Here is a 22,088-nt window from a genome sequence, read left to right as displayed (position 1 = left end):
AAAGAAAGAAAGAAAAGGTAAAAGATAGTAACGAATCTCATCCGTGGTCTATTCGTGGAGTACCTAAGCGGATCACAGTATAAGCTGCTTACGTAAGAATAAACCGAAGGGCTTCGCGTTGCCGGTCACTTTGCTATCATATTTCATATTAACCGCTGATTAAAATCGATTTTCTTATGACAACACATACTCTTCTCGTTCATTTTTTTAAACTCTCATTTTTCCTAATGACAATAACGATTCATTTTTTTTGTTCACGTATATGTATTTATATATTTTAACATTAACACTAAAGCTACCACGCGCGGTCAAATGACCGTTTTTGAACTTTCGTTTAGAATTTTTCGTATATAACGTTATTGTATCACCATGTAGCTTCTTGACTTTTTCTAAAATATACATACAACCCATTTTTAAATATTTATAACTTTTTGTATTTTTTACTTTTTGAAAAAAATCCATAGCATGTCTTGTCTACTACGAGCGATTTTTGCTGCAACGAGCGAGTTTGAAAAATTCATGTTATTTAAGACTATATTTTTCGAAAAGCGCTATCCTGAAATTGTTTTATGAGTCACCAATGTAATTGTAGATCTACAATGTGGACAATCGAGCGATTAGAACAAATTGGAGTAAGAGTACCTGACAAAAATACGATTCTCCAAATTCTAGGAATCGCAAATATGATACCGAACGCGATAACGATAAAAATTAAACATTTTATGCGTAGTTATGTTTTCATACCATATTCGGTCAATTCTTCATTTTTATATTCTTATATTAAAGATCTAACTTTTGGTATTATGTTGAGTTAGCCAGAAAGTGCTGATTTTAATAATTATCGTCAGATAAAATGAAACAAATTGATTGAAAATTTAAAATTAGCAACAGATTTTAACATTTGTTAGTTATTTCGAGAGGAAATATAAATTAGTGTTTTTCATTTGAATTTATTTATTTTTGTTTGTATCGATTAGGAGCTTAGCGTTCACGGAAAGTCAACGAATGGATATCGCGCATGATCGCTAGACATACATACTAGTAGTCATCTAAATAACGTTGAGAAATCCCTCGGTAGGATAGACAGTACCCAGAGCAAGTTTACCAACCAGCCTGATCGAGATTTTCTAGTCGACTGATCTGAATCAACTAGAACGTTGCGAACTGACAGAATATTGATCGGGTTTACTGTCAACAAAATGCAACTAATAAAACGAAAATTTGTCGCGAAGATAAGATTTATAAATAAGAATAATACTTCGTCTTGTAAAAAAAAAAACAAGACCACGAATTTCTCAAAATTATTCTATCGTGTAACGTTGTGCCAAATTTATTTAATAAGTTCTTTACCAAACATCAAAATTATTATTTAGATTTTTATGTATTGTTGTATCATTAAACCAAAAACAAAATAATTATATTAAAATATTCACTTGCAATTTTTTTTAGATAGAAAAGTCATTCTTAGAAAGAAAAAAAATTCAATTCGTATTACAGTTTCTATTAGAATGATCAATTTTTATTCCAGTATCTTTCTTTCCTTTGATATGTTAATTGAGTTACGATAAAACATACGAGTCATGTGTAAGTTCGCGACATTTTATTTTCTTTTTTCTTTTTTGTATTCTAAGTATAAACGAGAAAATGCGAACGTCCAACGACCTCGAGAATAAAATCGATTTGTAATTAGCAGTCACGCAGTCGCAAGATGCAGCGCCACCATTCAACCCGTTCATTTTCATCATCCCGCAAACAAATATTACACGTTTGGTCGTATTTTAATGCTTTCTCTTTCTCTCCCTCTCGTATACTTTTCGTCATGGTTTGACAAATGAAATAAAAAAAAATAAAAAGAAATTAAACAAGATGCACATGCGAGGTATTAGCATGATGCGATAGGCGTTCTTAATTCACAAAAATTTGTTGACTGTCCGATTCAATACGATTACGAGAATTGAATATCGTTTGTTTTTTATTAAAAATCAATCATTGAAAATGATTTCACATTGTGTCTTCCACGTACTGGTTATAGTATTAGTTAAAATATGGTAAATTACTTTTCCAATAACAGATAATAATTTGTGTATTAATATAATAAATACGATTTTTCGCAGCCAAACTCTTAAGTTTAATTTATTGTAATTTTATAATGTGGTAACGGATGTATGGGGATTGCATGAATGCGAGTGCGATTGGTTCTGATAAAATTTTAATTGTTTATAGAATATCGTAAATCGAAAGTTGAACAAATTTATATGGAAATAAATATAATGAAATAATATAAATATAATTGCAGTTTTATTAGTAGAAAATAATTTCTACAAAAGAATAACGTTTAATTATATTTTCTGTCATAATTATTGACTTCTATTGTCATAGGTTTTTAATATAAATGGTAATTGAATAATCGTAATAAAAGGAAAAATAAAAATTAAAAAAAGAGACGATTAGAGGCGATTTAGAAAGAAATATGATTGTTTACCTTTTAACACCAATCTCAGCGTAACGACCCCTTGCAGCACGGCTCGCCACGCTTCTGCCGTTGCTTGGATTCGTGTACAACGTTAATATATCACTGTTAATATTGTTTATGATCGGTGGTAGCATTATTGCAATATAAATCCAAACTATGACTTTTTGGTGTTAACTTATCGCAATTTGTGACGACGATTAATTAGTCGTCAGTCGATAGCGACCCACAACACATTTCACTGTTTATTTAATTAATATTTTATATCTTTTTTTCTGTGTTCGATTCCCTGTGTTTTTTCCAGAATATCTGTGAAAATGAGAACGATGAGCAATCGTCGAAAATCCCTGTACGATTTTGGTAAATCATTGTTTGTTCTTGGTGGAAAGAAGAAATGATTTCATTTCAAATCAGATTATTAACGAGTAATTTGATCATAATTGATATATATATATATAAACACAAATTATATATAAATTATTATATATTTCTTTTTTCCCGTCTAAGTTTTTTTTTTTTAAAGTTAGAATAAGAAACACTAAGGAAAACAAAATTATAATTCATTAAATAACAGCACAACTAACCGCCGTCCAACTTTCTTCTTTGTGGTTTAAACGAGAAGGCTCGATTTAATAATGCGTTGTATATTATTATTTATGTTTTGTGAGAAAGAAAGAGAGTTTTATCTTTCGTTGTTTTCCTTTTCCGTTTTAGTACGAAACATTGTTTGATAACGTAATAATGTTTAGCAAGAACGCGTTAGTCGTGAAAATATCTAATGAAACGAGTTTAGATAGAAGTGAATCATCATCATCTTTATCATCCATATCTCTTTCTCCTCGAAAAACGTTCACGAGTTTAATTTTCAATCGTTTTCATTATCAATCATATTGTCTCGTATTATATGCATTTTTTGTAAGCTCAACAGAATCCTTGAATTTAAATCAAAATAATTGGGTATATTATATTTAAGTAAGTATGTAAAGGGTGATTTATCTAGATACGCCAGCTAAATTAACTCGTAATGAAATTTTAATCAAAACATTTATAATAATTATTCATATCTGTATAACAAAATGAAAATTTGGAAACAAAAAAGAAATGAAAAACCAAGTAATTACAGATTAATAAAATCTTCAGTTTAAAATATTAATACAATTTGCAAGTAATTTAAGTGTACCACGTTTAAAATGGATCACCCTGTAAATTGAATTATTAACAGTAATTTTGATTATACTTAAAAATTCACTGACAGTATATATCATTCGTTAAGAAATATTTAATAATATTTGAAATTTCTGATCTTCCCTTATCAATTTTCTTCTTGATTACTTCAATAATATTCTTTCCTTTTTTACTCTAAAGGAAAAAGAAAAAGTAGGTAAATAACAACGATGGCTTCGTTCTGTCGGTAATATCCCGTTTATATTGGGTTCTTTTTCATTAAAGCACGAACGACGGTAAAAATTTGATCGTCTACGAGGGCCTGGTGGTTCCAACGATTTCCAACAGTCTTGTAATAGGATCCTAGGCGCCATTAGAACCTTTTTCTCTTTCTCTTTCGGGTCAACCATAACGAAAAGAAAAAAAGTAGGAGCAAACAGGAAGGAGGCAATAGAACAGTGGCACCATAGTTGGCAAATATTCGGAATAAAGGACACCGAATGTACGTTGAAAGATAGAAAGAAAAAAAAAGAGAGGAGAGAGAGAGAGAGAGAGAGAGTATTTACGAGAAAATATCAAGGTCCTGGGAAAGGATGCTGACTGGCTGGTTGTAAAAACGAGAAGCGGAAGGGACGAGAAACGAGTTCACGAGGAACGCAGACTTATTACCGATCTGTGTTGATGATCGTTGATGAGAAGAAAGATAGAACGAGATTATAAAAGTGCCAAGCGCATAAAAAAAATTAATAGGATATTGGTTCGAACGAGAATAAAAAGAAAAAGAATAAGTCGAGAGAAGCCAGTAGTAGTCTCGTGCGATATGATGGAAGGAACACGTATGTGCTTTTTGAAATGTTCCATTTCCGTTGTGTTTTATAGATTTTTGTCTTTTTTCAGTTTGATTGATAAGATAAAAAATTATGTTCTTTTTTAAGCTTCAAATTTTGGAATCCAGCATCAAATGCATATTTTTAATATTTCGGTAGATAGCTATCGCAATTTTTAGTGTCCATAGAATATAGGAATAAAATAAACAGCAATTTCACGAAAGAATGCGAAAATACTTTGAATTCAGGTATGTTAGTAACGATAGAAGGAAATGGAAGACGACTACGACGGCTACGACGACTACGACGACTACGACGACGAGTAGGATTGTAAAAACGGCTGACGAATACATCCGACGCGACTATCCTTTTCAAGCCCGTCGGGGAAAAAGTGTTATTCAAAATTTATTAACGTTGAAATGAAAAAACTCACGAATTAATGCGACGCGTATTTTCATCGCTCTTTCTTCTTTTTTGTCCCCCTTGATTTAACCGTCAATTTTTCGCAACGAATATTATATCCGATTGAACGAAGTGAACTTCATTTTCGGAATATAAATTAAGAAAAAAGAAAAGTAAGAAAAAGTTAAGAAAATAAGATGAAGAAGAAAAAGAAAAAGGAGAAGAAGAAGGGAAAATGGTTACGCTAGAAAATGAAATAAATTTGCATGAACTCATTCTCAGACTTTCTTACTTCGTTCCTTTTTGAATTAGAATAAAATTGACGATAGGATAGCAAAGTCGGTGAATTGTATATAGCCGTTATAAAGTTTATCTACGAACCGAGCAACAATAACTTCAAATAAAAAAAAATGAAATAACACTAGCAGAGAGAAAATGTTGCGAGATTGAAGATAAAAACGAACGATGCGCGTTAGATCTTATTTCTTTAAATGGTGACGAAGAAATCAGGCCAGTTCATCTTGATCCTAATTTACTCTGATCTCAAATGAAACATATATATATCTATATATCTATAGATAGATCAGTAATTATCTAACACGGAATCGTAGTATGTTCAATGAGAATCTCACACAGTTGGTATAGTAATAGTACAGAACGGCGGTAGTTTGCGGTAACTGGCGGAGACTTGCGATTATCGACCTTCATGTAGCCGCAATTCCCTGGCCAGTCGATCTGATTGGTCCTCAGTATAATTCGATTAACCCTAACGAATCAAATCCGGAGGACAGAATTCCAGGATAGATAGATGAAATCCTATATGTATATATATATAATATTATACGTTGAAAAGGTTTGAAAATGAGCGTTAACATAGAAATCATTTTTTTTCTCGACTAAACTTACTTTTTATTTCTCGACATAGTTTCCAAATTTTTATAAGGGGAAAAAAAAGAATAGGCTCGAAACATTTCAACCCACCCCTCGTATCAATTTTTCATATTTAAACGTAGATTACTCGGAGATTTTTATCGTTGAAATAAAAATTGTTAGGTCGTTCGTGGATGCTGATTTAATCGCCATATAATAACTCAAGAAATAATCGAGAAGTTGAATTGATCGAATTAGACGATTCACACGGTCATTTAAAACGCTTTCAATTGAAATATTTCCTCTTATTATTTGCCATTGGAAACAAAAAAGGAAATTACTTTCCAAATGATTTGATATATTAATATTCTACAAATATAACGTACACGATTACAAACGAGTCTGTCTGTATAGACTATAATGAATCAACAGCTGCACATTTAACGAGCCGTTCGACAAATATTAGTTGCACGCGAGTATGATTAGTTGCGCAACGCGTATCACCGAATCGTCCGTGAACCATCATCATCATCATCATCATCATCTTAAAGAAAGACGAATGTGAAGAGAAAACAATTCCATTATTATTCGTCATGGTATTCGCGAGTGAATAAGGTAAATAGAAAGTAGGTAGTCTAAATCTAAATCTAAAAAGAAATAAAAAAAAAAAAAATAAGAAACGTTCTCGCGATATAATAATTACGGAGTAATTATTTCAAAATTATATCACGAAGAAATAATACCATATAAGTTGACCATGACTAATTTTCCAAATAAAATAATACGATATATATATATATAAAAAAATGTGGTAAATCAAACGATAAAGAGAAAGAAAGATAGAAATAAGATAATATATATTTTGTTCTTTGAAAATGTTTTATTGTCAGCATATAACCATGCACGAACAAAATAATGATTTCATATAACCGAACATGTGTTAACAAAATTTTTGAAATAAGATAAAACGATATCTAAAAAAAAAAAAAGATAATGTTAAATCAAGCAATAGAAAGAAAGAGTAATAAGATTAGAAAAGTTCTCGATAGGTATTAAGATTTGTTTCCTTTTTTTTCCTTTTCTTTTCTTCGAAAGCATTCTACTATCATCATGTGATGCGTTGTTATCAGTAAATGGTGCAACAACGAATAGGAACAAATGTACGTCAGTGTACTCGGAAGAGTGCTACTACTACTACTATTGATACTTGCTTACTATCACTCACGATTTAACGAGGGAAAGCTTGAGAGTACGGAGCAACGTACTCTCTCATTGGTGGTTGACTACATGTTCACCTTCATAAAGTTCGACGAAGAATAAGAACGAGAGTTAATAGAGAAGGAGAAAAGAATTCAAGAAGGATTTATTTTTCGTTTGCATCTCCAATTTCTTCTGCAATTAGTCCAAAATGGACATTCGGCAGATACGTTTAGCAATGAGTGTAGTTATATCATCTAGGTGTTCTCTACTTTACAATAGGTAAGAAAGAATTGTGTTAGAAGACGAAACGAAGAAAGAAAAGGAAATAGGAAGAGAACTTTCAATATCTTTCCACTTGGTTTGCATTGATCTAATATCGTATTTAGCCGAGTGGAACAAAGCGATTATCGATTATTTCTCTACGATATTTTTCTAACCGTGGATCTTCCTTTCTATTTCTTTAATCCAACCTCACATCCCATCTCCTTTTATTCTTTTTCCCTTGGACCGATTCGATTAATCGATTTAAATTATTATAATACATAATTATTACATTATAAGCAATAATAATGATCTACGAAAAAAATGAAAATGAAATTAATTAGAAATGTTAGGATAGAGGGAACTGTTTGTTGAAATGACGTTAAATATATAAAAACAATATAATGCAAAAAAAGTGTACACGGGTGAAACGTTGTTCGGAAATTTGTCGATCGAAGTTCTAATTACTAAACTTTACAAATATTTTTATTCTCATATCGTTTTTATCTAGAAAAAGAGAACATTTCTTTCTATTTTTATATCCAAAAAAAGAAAGTTTACTCGTGAAATATTCATCTTTCACAAACTTTGATAAGCCATCCACGGAAGTGTGGTAGAAACAACTTCGTTGAACCAGATAGAAACGTATGACTCATGGAAATCCAACAAATCTCTTTCTCTCTCTCTCTCTCTCTCTCTCTTAACGGATACACACTTGAAATATACTAAACTCAACTTGTTATTTCGAAGCTGGATATTCAACGATGTTCAACGAGAAAAATCTCTTTAAAAAATGAAAGTAAAACAAAAAAGATACCTAATTTTTGTGTATTATGAGTACAATGAACTAAAGTAAATTAAAATCAAATATTACGAATCATTATAGATGTTTAAACTAATCGATAATTTGAAATGATTTGAAAGAAAATGTTTTTTTTCCTTTTCATTTCTTCATTATCCAAAACGATAATACCCACCACCAAGCATCCACCAAGAAGACAGTAAAGAAACAAACCAAAATGATTCCAAAAGTTAATTCGAATTTTGGTATGAAAATGAACTGAGAAGAAAATTTTGATAAACAATAAAAATGGATTATCATTAAAAAAAAAGAAAAAAAAAAAAAAACTAATCAATGAATCAAGCAAGAAACCAACCAACCAACAAACAAACACTGTTAGACGTGATTTATTTGACAATGAATATTTGTTATTAGAGAACGTATTTGTCGATAATATGCGAGATTAGTTGTAAGGCGTCGGGACGCCGGTCGGCGTCGCGACGTAACGCGCACGAAAACGCGACTACCGGTTTGAGAACGTTACAAACCAACGGAGTGGCTTGTCCTCAACTAAACCTAAGGGGAGCCGGAAAGGTGCAGAAGGAGAGGGGACCGGCAAACGCACGCGCACTACAGATCACCATTTCATTCTACATAGATTCTCTTTATCTTTCTCTTTTCACCATAGTCGTCTGACAGAGAGAGAGAGAGAGAGAGAAATAGGAAAGGAGTCCCTCATAAGAACGTCTTTTCTAATCATTATATTTTTTTAAGTTTTATCAAGTTTTATTTATTTAAGGATGTATGTCAATGTATTTAATTATAAAATGTTTTATTGATTATTTGATAGTATTAATAATAGATATTCAAGATGAACACACGTTAGTTGATCGTCAATTAAAAAACAAATGACGAATAATTTCAATGATACTCATTACAATTCTTTCATTCGATCGAATTATTTTTGTTTGTTTAAAAATGATTGATGTTTGATTACTACAAATGGTCGAACGATATTCTACGAATGTTAGCTCGTTATTAGGGAATAATTCGTCGTTAAAGAAAACTATCTAACTAACCGTTCCTATGTTCGCCAGCTCATCAACGTAGAAGAAATCGGTTCTAAAGAACGAACTGGTTTCTCGAATGGTGGATTTCATTCGTACGAGATGAGCTCTTTTCCCCTACCGAGACTCCTCGTCTCTTGGTAGGACAGAAAAAACGTCGATGGTTGTTCTTCTGCTTCTCGTCTAGGCGATGCTCCAATAAAATTCTAGCGTGATCGCGAAAAAGATTTTTCTTTCGTGACCAAAGTTATTTCTTTTCCTATCTTTGAAGGAAATATTTGTTTTAACGCTGACCGGTAAATAAGATAAGATTCATTATTGCATTTATACACGAATATCATTCATTTGATTTCGTTTTTTTCTTTGTTTATTCAATCAAACGTTTAATTATTTTGACAAATGTTTGTGGAGTGATTAATTGAAGTATAATAGAATTGATTTGAACCGATAAAGAAAAATTGTAACCGTTGAAGACAAATTCTTCTTCGTTTGAACTTTGTCATTGCAATTTATACAATGAGGGAGGAGAAGGATGCAGGTACGAGAAAGAAATAGCGATATATGAAAAACACTTTGGAATGTTTATGGTACGATTTCTGAGCAAATTCCATTCATACTATAGCCAATTAAATGTTTCTTTATGCGGAATCAAATGGTTTACAGTGAAATACGTTAGCGTCATTCCATAAGTCTTAAGACGAACACCTGTGCTTGTTATACAATATATCACGTTTTACACCTCTAAAGAACATCGATAAGAATTAAGGATGTCAATAAACTTGTAAATTCCTTTTTCTATTATTTAATTATGTTTTAAATGCATCAAAGATTTATTAGCAGATATCTTCGTTTAATAATAATAATAATAATAATAATAACAAAGAATAAAATAATAGACGAATAAGAGTAGTAAACGTTTCAGAATAAAATAATAAAAGATCTGAGAAAATGTATATAATGAATAATAAATCCCTCCTGCGGAAGAAGAATAAAACCGCAGTAGTAGTAAGTAGTAAAAAGATAGTAAAAAAAATGAATCTGAAAGGATGAAAAAAAAAAAAGGTAATAATTGTAAAGATAATTTGTAATGAGAATAATGATCAAATTGAAAGAAAATAATATACAAAAGGAAGCCGGTCAGACAATGAATAAAAAGAAGATGGACGAAACGTCCTTCTAATTACACTCGTTAGAGGAGATACACGTTTCTCAGGATCGCGCCTTCAACTATTTCTTGCGAACGATCTAAGAAATGACCTAAGGGAAAGGGAAAAAAAAGAAATTAGGTCAATGCGATCGAATAGGATGATCGGTTATCCTACGTGGATGATCTATTGAACGAACGATTGAGAGATGATCATTCCAAACTTTTTACATTTTCAAATATTATATTATAACAGCTTCACTACATTCTACAAAGCTGAATTGCCAATTGTCATTTTGCTGTAATCTTATCCAATTGAATATCAAAGTGATCTCTTTTTTTGTATATTTTTTTATTTTCCTTTTAGTAGATTAGATTCTTTTTAAGATTATTCAGTTTTTTCTATGCCTAATAAAAATTATGATATTACTATATAAAAACAAAAACTAAATTAATTCTTTACATAGTTGCATTGTTACAATGTTACAAACTTTGTGTTTATTTTTTTTTTTTTTTATTTAAACCACAACGTTATAGTATGAGAAGATAAAAATATTGAAAAAATTGACCACCAACCGTTGGACACAAGAGAGGCGTTTATTCGTTTACTTACACATTTTCGTGAGGAATTTAATTTCATGCGAGTTTTCTACCGATATCGTAGACACACACACACACACATATACTCTCTTCTACGGCCTCCAATGGCGGAATCGTTTCCTGCCAGCTGCTGTACGCGCCACACATTTTCCAACTCTTCCATATATAGGTTTAACCCGTGGGTGCCATTAAGTGAAAATATACGTTGTACATAGGTATTACATGTATATATACATATACATATTTAATTATATATACGTATACTCATGTATAATACATTAAACGTTGATTATATGTAAGTGTGCGATGCGCGATAATCAGTGCGCATCGACATTACCACTTGATAATTGAATGCATTCTATTTTAATTTTATATTCCTTTAAAAATCATTATTTTTTTATCCATAGATTTTATTTAAATATAATTCAAGTATAATGAATTAAATTTTAGATTAAATTTGGAATTTTTTACTTCAATAAATATCATATGCGCAGGGTGTATTGTAACTGGAGGTACAATGATGACTTTAAATATAAAAAAAAAAATTAAGTATGTCGAAAATGTAAAATCTAATTTGTTCATTATGGTCGTTTGTAAAAAAGAATTTTTTACGGCACACCGTATGTTATACCCCTTTCGATACCATGCAACACCTTTACAAACAAATTTTTCTTAATTGTACGTTGTAGGTTATTCGTGGTAATCAAGTAGATGCATTTTTTTGGTCCTGTATAAAAATATGTAGCAGAAACCTATACCTCCGATTAGTTGATCATTCGCACACGTTTCTAATCATTCTCTTGTGCAACACGTCGTTGAACTTTTTACTATACTTTTGTTATTATTTTTTTATTTTTACTCGCACGCGTCATTCTTATTACGATCTTAATCTCATGTTTATCTAGTTTTCTTAAGATTACCAGCAAAACCTTGGAAAAGGTTTTCTCATGCGTGTTGCACACCTTGCATAGCCATCGGCAATAAAAACTCTCACCTTTTTTAAAAGGAAGTAGTATAAGAGTGAAATAAGAGGAAATAAACGAAATAAAAGGTTAACAAAAACAACGGACGACTCTTTTATTTCGTTTTCTTCCGCTTTTTCTTTTCTTTTCTTATTATATATATATATATATATATTTTTTTTTTTAACTCGAAACGAGCCAGTCGATAAAGCGTATCTTTGACCACCCTTCTTTTCTTGCTTTTTTTTTTTTTTATCCTTATCACGAGACACCTTTCTTTACCGTTGCAACGGAAAGCGACGTAAGTAAGTTATCGTTTGGAACAAAAAAGAAAAAAGTCTGTATGTGTGAGGAAGAAAAAGAAAAGGGAGAGAAAACATTTGAACAGTAAAATCCTTCTTACGGGTTAGGTCCACAAATCTCTTCCGCTAGTTTTATTTTTCTTTACAACAAAAAAAAAAAAGGAACCATTAAAGAAAAAAAAACAAAATAATAATAATATCAGGAGTCGTTATAATTAATGCGTCGGAATATTAAAGTTTGCAAGTGTATATACATACACTTAAATATTATACACAGGCAGTAGTTATCGAGAATGTAAGAGGATTGGAGGACTCAGGTGGGTCCAAGAAAAAAATATGCTGTATAAGCGATAACTTTTCAAAGAGAAACTTTTTAAAAAGGATTTTCTTTCGGAAAATTCTCCTTCTTCTTCTTCTTCTTCTTCTTTGCAGACGGTCAAAATATTAAGCTTAGGAAAGATTCTTTATATTCTTTTTTTTTGGCAGCAGCAGGAGGAGGACTTCATAAGGGAATAAATTTAGAGGCTTTAACCCCCTCCTCTTCTTCTTTCCACCATTCTCTTGTTCCCCCTTATCCTTGCGTCACCAGTGTCTTCTTTCCCTTCACTCTTTTTTCTTTTTCTTTTCTTTTTATTTATCGCGAAAACGCGTGGCCGTTGGTTAAAAAAGCAGCAATAGATGGAACGGTTGAATGAACGAACTTAATCGTAGAAAACATACGCGAAAAACTTTCGAAGAACTCGCCACGAAGTTTTTACTCACCGAGAGAGAGAGAGAGAGAGATACGCGTATCTTAATGAATAAATTCTTTAACGGTTAGGAGAGAAAAGTTTGTTCGATTCATTTTATAAGGTCGACAAATTATTTACCTGATTATTTGTATTTTAAGTATTTTTTTTTCTGTTAAAAGTTATTAAAAATAAAGAAAAAAATAATAGAATACGTCGATACGTGGATGGTTGATAAAGTTGATGAAGATTTTTACCGGATGCGTGGTCCAGTGGCAACGGTCCAAAGGGTCGTAAAGAGATCATGGAAAAGCCAGTGTCCGTCTCTAGCAAGTTTTTCCACGTGTACCCTCTATCCCTTTTTTGCTCGGTGGCGCGTGATACCACCCAGAGGGACAAGCCCAGAGGGAGAGGCTGCGAGAGGAAAAAAGATAAATATATGTATAGCCACAGAGAGGGAATCGTGCTTTGCGAGAATGGTGCGCCTGTTAAGTAATCATCTCTGTTTGTCTTTGTTTTATCTCACGTGTGTACCTACTCTCTTTCTCTCTCTCTCTCTCTCTCTCTCTCTCAAACACCCCCGTAAAAACCCCTTACCATCTATCACCCAACATTGTCTTTATATTCTCTCGTATTTATATTAAAACGTAGATATATGTGTGTGTATATATACCGGATTATCATGCATCGTCGAACGTTGATTCCATACATTATACATATATATATATATATATATATATATATATATATATATATAGATATTTTCTCATTTTAACTACCCCTGTTTTTACGCATAATACTTAAACGCAATGACGCTAGAATATATCTGACAAAAAGTGGAGGAATAAAATCAAAAGGGAAAAAAATTCAATTTAAAAAAATGTTATTGTATTTGTTATCTGGAATAATACTAATGTTTATTTCTATTGTTTACTTATTGCCATAGAGGAAAACAAAAATAAATATTATACGTATAGATGTATAAAAAATATTCTATATAAAATAATGTAATATGTAAAATATAAGTAGTCACAAAATATTCGACCCAAATTTTAATAATTTCGATCTAAGGACAAATGTGATCAAATAATTCAAATAAATATTCTTAGTCATCGAAGATCGAGAAAGCGAATGGAATTATTATTCTTACGTTTAACTTAGATTTCTACTATGAAGCGTGATAAATAGAGTAAATTGCCGACGGTGAATCTTAACACCCTATGGACGGCAATCATGGACCAATTAGGGTTCGTTTTCTCCATCCTATTACAAGGTTCAATGACGCTTTCGAGATGATTTGCTTTCTCCGAAGTAAATTTCTATTTTTATATCTCCCATTTCCGCACTAATATATTATATTACATATTCAATTTTTGTTAATATATTTAGTTTCCAAACAAAAGACATTTTTATATCTCGCAATCAATTTAAACTAGAGTTTATTATATAGGTATTAATATTTTTTCTTCTTCTTTTTTTTTTTTTTATTCTTTCTTTCTTTCTCTTGACAAAAAAAAATAGAGATCATCTGATCTTTTAGATAGGTACGTATCGAAATTAATCGTCAAAATAAAACAAAAAGGAAGGAAGGTATAGAAAAAGAGAAAGATAGATCGATGAGGATAACTCGTGTATGAGTAGAAGAGAGATAGTGTTAGTTTGTATCTACGCGATATTTGTCTACTTTTATCCGTGAAACCATTTGTTACCTGTCATGCGAACCATACTCCAACCAACTTTCCCAATAATTTTCTTTCCCTTTCTCTCTCTCTCTCTCTCTCTCTCTCTCTCTTTCTGCTTCGTGAAATATTTTACGAAGACTATCCAACGTCATAGGTTCCAAAAATGTTTCAACTATGTCAGAAATCGATGTGTACGTTAGATCGAAGATATATCCAATTCGGTAGAAAATGTATCTTCGGAAAGAATAGCTGAGTATATACGGATTTGAAAATGGCAATCACGTAAGAAACGTTGAAGGGCAAGGATCAAGAACCTTTGGGCTTTCTCGGTACGATCTCTTTTTCGTCCGACAAATTTTCTCTAACCTTATTTTCAGCCCCATACTCTTTCCACCTATCGCTTTATATCCAATCTTTCTCTTTCTTTCAAAGAAAAGAGAAATTCCTATCCTTAAGACGGAAGAAAAAGTCAACTTTTAAAAGCAGAGTTCTTATGAGAGAGAAGAATTTTTTAATCATCCCTTTCTTTATACTAAACACGAGATTTTTTTCTACTTTATGTTAAGATGAAATTTTTCTTGAATTCTAGAAAGACGAAGCAATTTCTAATTCTCTCGACACTTTTTATAACGTTTATTATCGATAGACGTGTTAAGTTTCGCAGGGTTTTGTTTCTTATCTTGAAGAAAGAAAGAAGGAAGTAAGGAAGTAGATTTTCGAATAATCTTACGCTCTCGCGAATGGGAACAACATCGAAAGGTAGAGGGGCATGGGGGAGACTCGTGGCGGACCACGTTTTTGGAATAATTTAATTAGCGAGAACGTAGGAAGTGAAGTGCCAGGTCTTATCCCATGGGTTTAATAGCGAGCTCTTACCCGTGTCTAACTTGGATACACCAGGGACCTTATTTTCTCTCTCTCTCTCTCTCTCTCTCTCTCTCTTTCTCTTTCTCTGTTTCTTCTTCTTCTCCTCCTTCAATTCCATTCCATTTCATTCCACCTTGTTGGTGTATACCTATTGTATATACCGCGAGCTTGCAGGCAAACTCTCCGTTGAAAATGCACAGGGTGGGTCCTCTCTCAAGGCCGCAACCATAGAGAAATCGTGCAAACGACGGAAACACCCTCAATTCTCACGAACGAACCTTTATCACGGAATATGCCGTTTGATATACGTTAATTATGCATTGGATCGTTTGCGACGGGAACCCTATCTACTCCCCCCCCCTTCTGCCCCCTCCTCACTATTTCACCGTGTCGAAAGGATTAAACGTTTAGCACGTCTTCTACTGTTCGTTTCAATTTATTCCCATTAATTCCGAATTTCAGTCGGTTCATAATTTTGCCTTTATTTTATTTTTATTTTAAATTAAAACTTATAAAAGTTTACTCTACAATCTTATTTCAATTGATATTAAATATTAAAGAAGTATAACTTCAAAAATAAATGTTACTTCTCTACTATTTTAATGTTCGACATTTTTCACGGAATATTTATGGTTTTTCTTTTCTTTCTTTAAAACTTTAAAACCATGCGGTATACGTATGCATATAGATTTTCTTTTTTTTTTTTTTTTTTACGAGTAAAAGAAGAAAACGGAAGAAAACAGTTAATTTATCGTTTCTTGATAGCAAAGAGTAGAAAATTATTGTAAATGGTTTGGGTGTACGAGATGGTGGCGTGTCAAGGAACGCTTTGAAAGGAAAACTTTTAATTAAAAAGTAAGTATCGGCATTGAAGATCAGGATGAAGAGAAAGAGAATGATTGAGAGAGAATGAGAGATAATAAGAGAGAAGAAGAGAGAATGAGAGAGAATGAGAGAGTATGGTGAGCCCGGAGCAATTTGTGGCGATATAAAAGTTCTTCCCTGGTCCTCGCAGAATCGGCAATAGAAACTACGGGGTGTTCTTTTCCTTTCTTTTTTTATTTTCTTTTTTTTTTACGAGTTGTAACCCCTCGTATTAGTCTTTCTCGTAGTAGTAACGTAGTAGACTCCTTTCCCCTCAACCCCACTCTCTCTTACCTCATCAAGGGTAAAGAAAAACCCAAAGAGGTAGTGTCCCCCCCTGTTGACATTTAAAGATCCCATTTGCGACGATATATTCGTGCCATTTTAAATTTATAAAAAAGAGAAAGAAACAACTTCAATAAATCCAATTATCTTTGAACTCGATCGATCGTTTTCGATTCATCATCGAAGTTTTGTTTGGATCCTTTCTTTCTTTTATTGTTTTTATTTTTTTTTTTTTTATTATTAAATGAAAGAAGAGGATTCGAGCTTGATTGAAAACTTAGGATCTTTGACTTGGTCGAATTTACAAGGAGAGTACTTCATTTATTTCGTTAGCGTCGTCAAAGTAGAAAGATACTACGATGCAAACGGAAGTTCACAAAACGTAATTTTATTACCTTACTTCTTCATCGAGTATGTATATACCTAATGAAAAGGATCACGTTGATTTATATATAAAAGAATGGAATAATCGATTGAGTGGAATCGTAAGATAGGAGAATTGGAAAACTATGATAAATAAATACTATTTTTTGAAGTTATACTTCTTTTGACGCATTTGGGAAAAAGTGATGAGAGTGAATTTTACGATGCGACCCCAAATACGTACGTACATAAGTACACACACCAGTTTTTTTTCCTTTATTTATTTATTTATTATCCTTAAAATTTATTTATAGAAATTAATATTATAATATCACAAATAAAATGTTATTATTTAAAATAATGTATTGTCACGAGGTAGATTTTGTTTATTTCCTGAAATAATCGTCAAGTTGACAGAGGCAAAGGAGGAACAATGGGTGATAGAGAGAATGTTGGATTATGGGATGGTGTAAGGGGGGCGTGACCGCGAAACATAGGCATGCATGATGCCCTTGTTACGTTTGGTCGCCATCGGCCACTTCTGATCTCGGATTGCTCAGTGCCTAATTAAACCGCAGTACCATCAGCTATCCCTTGGCCACTGAGAATCATTTTGCGAAGGGTAGAAAAGCAATAAAGGGTAGTACCAATCGGTAAAAGAGTACGAAGAATCGTGTCTGTTGAAATCAGTGTAAAAATCTATAGAAAAGAAAGAAAAAGGAAAGCTTCCTTTTCTCGATCCTTTTTCGATCATGGTTCATATTATGAATACCAAAAAAACTATACTTTATATTACGAGTTAGTATACACTTGTATGTACGTACAGAATGTTTCACCTAATTCAAGAAATTGAGTACTTATAGAATTGATATGAGTTTCTAAGAAACGTCTACACTTGTTAAACCCCTTACGTGTTATTTCTCTAGATACAATATATTTGCTATTAGGGAACGTGTATCTTTTCTCATTCGATCCCGACGCGGTTAGCGATTACAGTTCAATAAAAGTGTTCACGTTTCCTTCTCTTATTTCTCCTACTCCTCCCTTCCCCCTAACCTTTTTCCCTTATCGATAGAAAAACGAACCAAAATATCGTGTACGAAAGTAATATCGAGATAAACTTTACTAACTGTGAATTCGATCGATCGTGTTCTGCGTGACCGGAAATTATTGTTGTCGTTGTTGATGATGAAGGAAGATAAAAGATTTGATATACAAATGTATAGAAAAATTTATATAATTTATTATAAAAATTGTTTTAGAGTAAAAATTTGATTATTTTTCATTAATATAAAAATAAAAAATTATCTTGTTATTAAAGAAGATAAAAATTGGAAAATTACGATGAAGTTTTAAATCATCGAACGGAAGTAATATCCGATATTTTTTTGGTGAGAATAGTCGATCGATTGGGAGAGGTACGTGACCAGAAAGTTTGATGTCTTCGAAGGAACGAAGGAAGGAAGGAAGTAAAGAAAGGTGAAACGAGAGAAAGAATTTATTTCAACGATAAATTCCTTTTCGCTTTCATTAGTGGCCTTGTCCGACATGTACGTGTATGTATGTATACGTGTACAGGGTGTTTCACTTAACTCATGTGAGTACTTTAAATATTCCAGTTATTATTTTTCCTTTTCTTTTCGATTATACAACGTCATTTAATCGAAAAGACAATAGGAAACATTAATTCGTTTTTTAAAATAAATTTTATACGCTCAATGACGTCTTGTTAAAGTGAAACATCCTGTATATAATATGTAGAGAGATACTGTTACCTGTTTTTAGACCTTTAGAAGGGATGTAAGAGAGCCAGAACACAGAGGAAGGAAGCGAAAGATTTAATGCGATTTTCTACGTGTCTTTTTTCTTCGTTGTCGAGAACATATACAGACGAAGTGCGTGATCACGACGATATTGTCGATCGAGTTTAATTAAAGGGGATCAGATCTTTCCCTTACCCCTTCGCCCTTTTATCAACGACCCTGTTAACCCTTTGCAGAACCCTGACTGTTGTCACCTCTCCTCAAGTTACCAATGATTTATTTATATTAACTTCGACGATTTACGATAGACTAACTCCGATCATTATTAAACGTTCATATATTTCATGCTAAGGGGTGAAAATGTTATTTTATCTCTCTCCCCCTTCCGCCCCCATTTCTCTCTTTTCGACCGTAATCGTGCAAACAACTACGCCGTGCTTTTCACGTTTATGATTTTGGATAAATTATTTGACATTTTTAGATTTTTCTTTCGTTCAACGAAGGACGCTTCGTCGTTCCAAGTTATTAGAAAGCCACCCCATGCTTCTTTTGTATTCGACCGAGTGTCAATATTGCGTCGTAACCTACTTTCATCGGCTTTTTATAACTTTCACTCGAGGATCAAACACATAGGCCAGGCAACACCGTAATATAAGTTTTTCCCCTTAGACAAGAAGGGAAAGAAAGCATCTTCCTTGATCTCATCTCGAAAATTATCATATTATTCGTCACAGTTATCGTTAAAGAAACAAAAAAAATGTTTTACCGAGGTTGTACGATCGTGTGGAGAAGAATTTGTAAGAATGTACATACACGCATGGTGAGTGAAGCAAAATGCTAAAGGGTACAAGTTGAAATAAGTTATTTTTTTTTTATAAAGACATTTATTATTATCAAAAAACATTTTTCACAGTTATATACACAACGACGTCTAAAGGTATATTTGCATCAACAAAACGTTTCAATAGTCGCATGACAAAAACCCGGCTTTCAATTTATCGATTTATTTCTCTCTTTCACTATTCCAAATTCAAAGGGCAAACTACGGGATGTAGAAAACGCTGCGTACGCAGATTGAACCCAACCCACGTAACGCACACGTTGAAAATTAATTCGGAGTCACGAATTGCACGTAATATATCATAGTCGATCGAGACTAAACAACACACGCTCTAAACTTTTATTTATTTAGTTTTCTTTTTTTTTTTTTTTTCTAAATCATTCTAACTCGCTAATTTATTTTTTTCCCTTCTCTATTTATTCGCTTCTTTCTTTCACTCTCATTTACTTTTCTGCTCATATCTTTCCTTATATACTTCAGTAGTATACGGTGGTGGTAATGGTAATATTACAGTGAAAGATAACGCAGGAGTGAGGAGATTTTCCTTTCTTAGAACGAACGAATTTAATAATCCCCTAAATGGGATAGCGCAGCTCAGCTCAGGAGCCTTCAGGAGGAGTAACTTCAATTCGTGCTTTAAATATGCAACGAACGATTTCTGAATACTAAATCCTCGATGAACTCGAAGCAAATCCTATGAATACATCTTTTCTTCCACCTTACTCCCCCCCCCCAGACTACCATACCAATTTTCGAAATGAAGTGGTAAGAGAATGATAAAAAATAATGGACGATGATAGAATTATTGTACATTGGATCAGGGAATACATTTCTTCGTGTTCTAATGCAAAACTGAAATAAGTTTTACTTTATATATTATATATATATATCACACTATATTAAAAATAAAAAAGATATCGAAGAATGCAGAGAAGAAGAAGTATAAGAGGAGAAAAATATGAGTTTGTTCTTTAATGAAAGAAAGAATAAGCATATCGAACTCACCTAATGATGTGCTGATTGGTCGATTGCAGCAGTATGGTAGTGTACTTGGTGATCAGCATCTTTTCACAGAGTCATCCAAAAATAAAGAGAACTCTCTAACCTCGTCGACTACTTTCTTCTTCTTTTTTTTCTCTTTTTTTTTTTTTTAATAAATAAACTCACACGTAACACGTTGAAAAAACACAGAGGAGACGTATGTATGCGTATCTTCATTTACATGCACAAATTTTTATCGTATTTACTGTTAAATAGAAGAAAAAAAAAAAACTCGCGTTGCAAATAGAGAGTCAGATCAAAATGAAAGAAAGAGAAGAATGCATACTACACATATGCATACATACATACACATACGCAAGAACACGTACGCACACTCTCTCTCTCTCTCTTTTTCTGTTTTTCTTTTTAACTGCACACTTGGCTTCGCATAAATTCGAGCCCGGTACGACTCGTCGTTGTCGTTCTGTGAAAATCAAGCAAAATACGCGAAATAGCAGCAACAGTTATGGTGGTAGTAACCAAAAGGTATATACAGCAACAGCGCAACGACGACGTGTGGATGCCGCGAAAATTCTTATGGCTAAATTTAGAGCTTATATCTCGCTGCGAGCAGCTAAGACGCGTTTCTCGTACACGTAAAAGCCTTCGCGAGTCTAACCAACTTTACTTTGCTTTCCTTTTTTTTTCTTCTTCTTCTTCTTCTTCTTCTTCTTCTTCTTCTTCTTCTTCTTCCTCTTCTTCCTCTTCCCCCCCCTGCTCTTGTTCTTTTAGTCCACTAAGTAGACGACAACTACGATTCTCATGATTCCTCGTTAATACAACGAACTGCATCGTCTACGAAAAGGGATAAAATAAACTTTGATCCCCCTGTTCTTATCCCTTATTCTTCTTTTTCTTCGATTTCTTTGTATCTTCTTATCTTCTCTTTCAACTACAGGAAATGTCTGATATCTTGATCTTGCACTACTTGACGTTAGTCAGGAAGTGTCGTCGACTTTCTGACTTCAAACGATATCAAAAGATATTCGATCTTGCGTGTATTTATTTATGAGCTTTAACCACGACGAAAGTCTTTCTCAAACTTAATCTTCTCTCTCTATGGGTTTTACTTCACTTCCTACGCCGATGATGATGCTACTGTTTGATACACGAGGAAAGATGTTGCCTGTTAAGCTGGTATATTTTGTGGCTGTTGTGTGTGTGTGTGTGTGTGTGTGTATGTCTGTTGAAAGACGTGACCCAAACTCTCATCCATGATCGTTTCTCAACGATAAGAGCGTAACTTTTATTTTATCTATTTTATGGTAGACGTTTTAAAATGATGAATATATCTTTTGATATGCTAATATATTCGTATTTGTATCGTTTTAATTTGTTGTATGAAATTTATGCACGTACGGACACATATATTACAATAAATATTCCTGTTTTCATACTTTCATGTGAAATAGAAACAAAATGCTCTTATTTTCTATCATTAAATTGAATCATTAATAATACAAACGATTAGCAAATATAAAACATATGGATCCTAACTGTTTCTAATCTTTGGAAAAAAAAAAGAAACCAATAAAAGAAAATGAATAAAAAAAATAATTGTATTTTTCGTTATAAGAGAATATCAAGAATTGAAATATAAATTC

General features: G+C 32.5%; 1 protein-coding gene across 7 annotated transcripts in view; it reads right to left on the bottom strand.

The window, feature by feature from the left end:
* The window catches only part of LOC106789190 (protein sprint-like), a 45,339-nt gene extending 23,482 nt beyond the window's left edge, over positions 1-21,857 (bottom strand). For 2 of the 7 annotated variants that reach the window (XM_014753183.1, XM_014753189.1), the window contains exons 1-3: positions 8,352-8,552; positions 3,055-3,402; positions 2,483-2,779 (exon numbers count right to left, since the gene is read on the bottom strand). In XM_014753183.1, the coding sequence (XP_014608669.1) occupies positions 2,483-2,607 (125 nt within the window). In that variant the 5' untranslated portion in view covers positions 2,608-2,779; positions 3,055-3,402; positions 8,352-8,552. Of the gene's footprint in view, positions 1-2,482; positions 2,780-3,054; positions 3,403-8,171; positions 8,310-8,351; positions 8,553-20,448 lie in introns of those variants that run through there. The other 5 variants (XM_014753185.1, XM_014753187.1, XM_014753186.1 and 2 more) reach the window with 5 other exon arrangements.
* Between the last annotated feature and the right edge of the window lie 231 nt (positions 21,858-22,088).

This window comes from Polistes canadensis, unplaced genomic scaffold (genome assembly GCF_001313835.1).
Source record: "Polistes canadensis isolate GaletaPanama2010 unplaced genomic scaffold, ASM131383v1 scaffold_168, whole genome shotgun sequence".
NCBI lineage: Eukaryota > Metazoa > Arthropoda > Insecta > Hymenoptera > Vespidae > Polistes > Polistes canadensis.
This window is presented reverse-complemented; position numbering and strand designations above follow the sequence as displayed.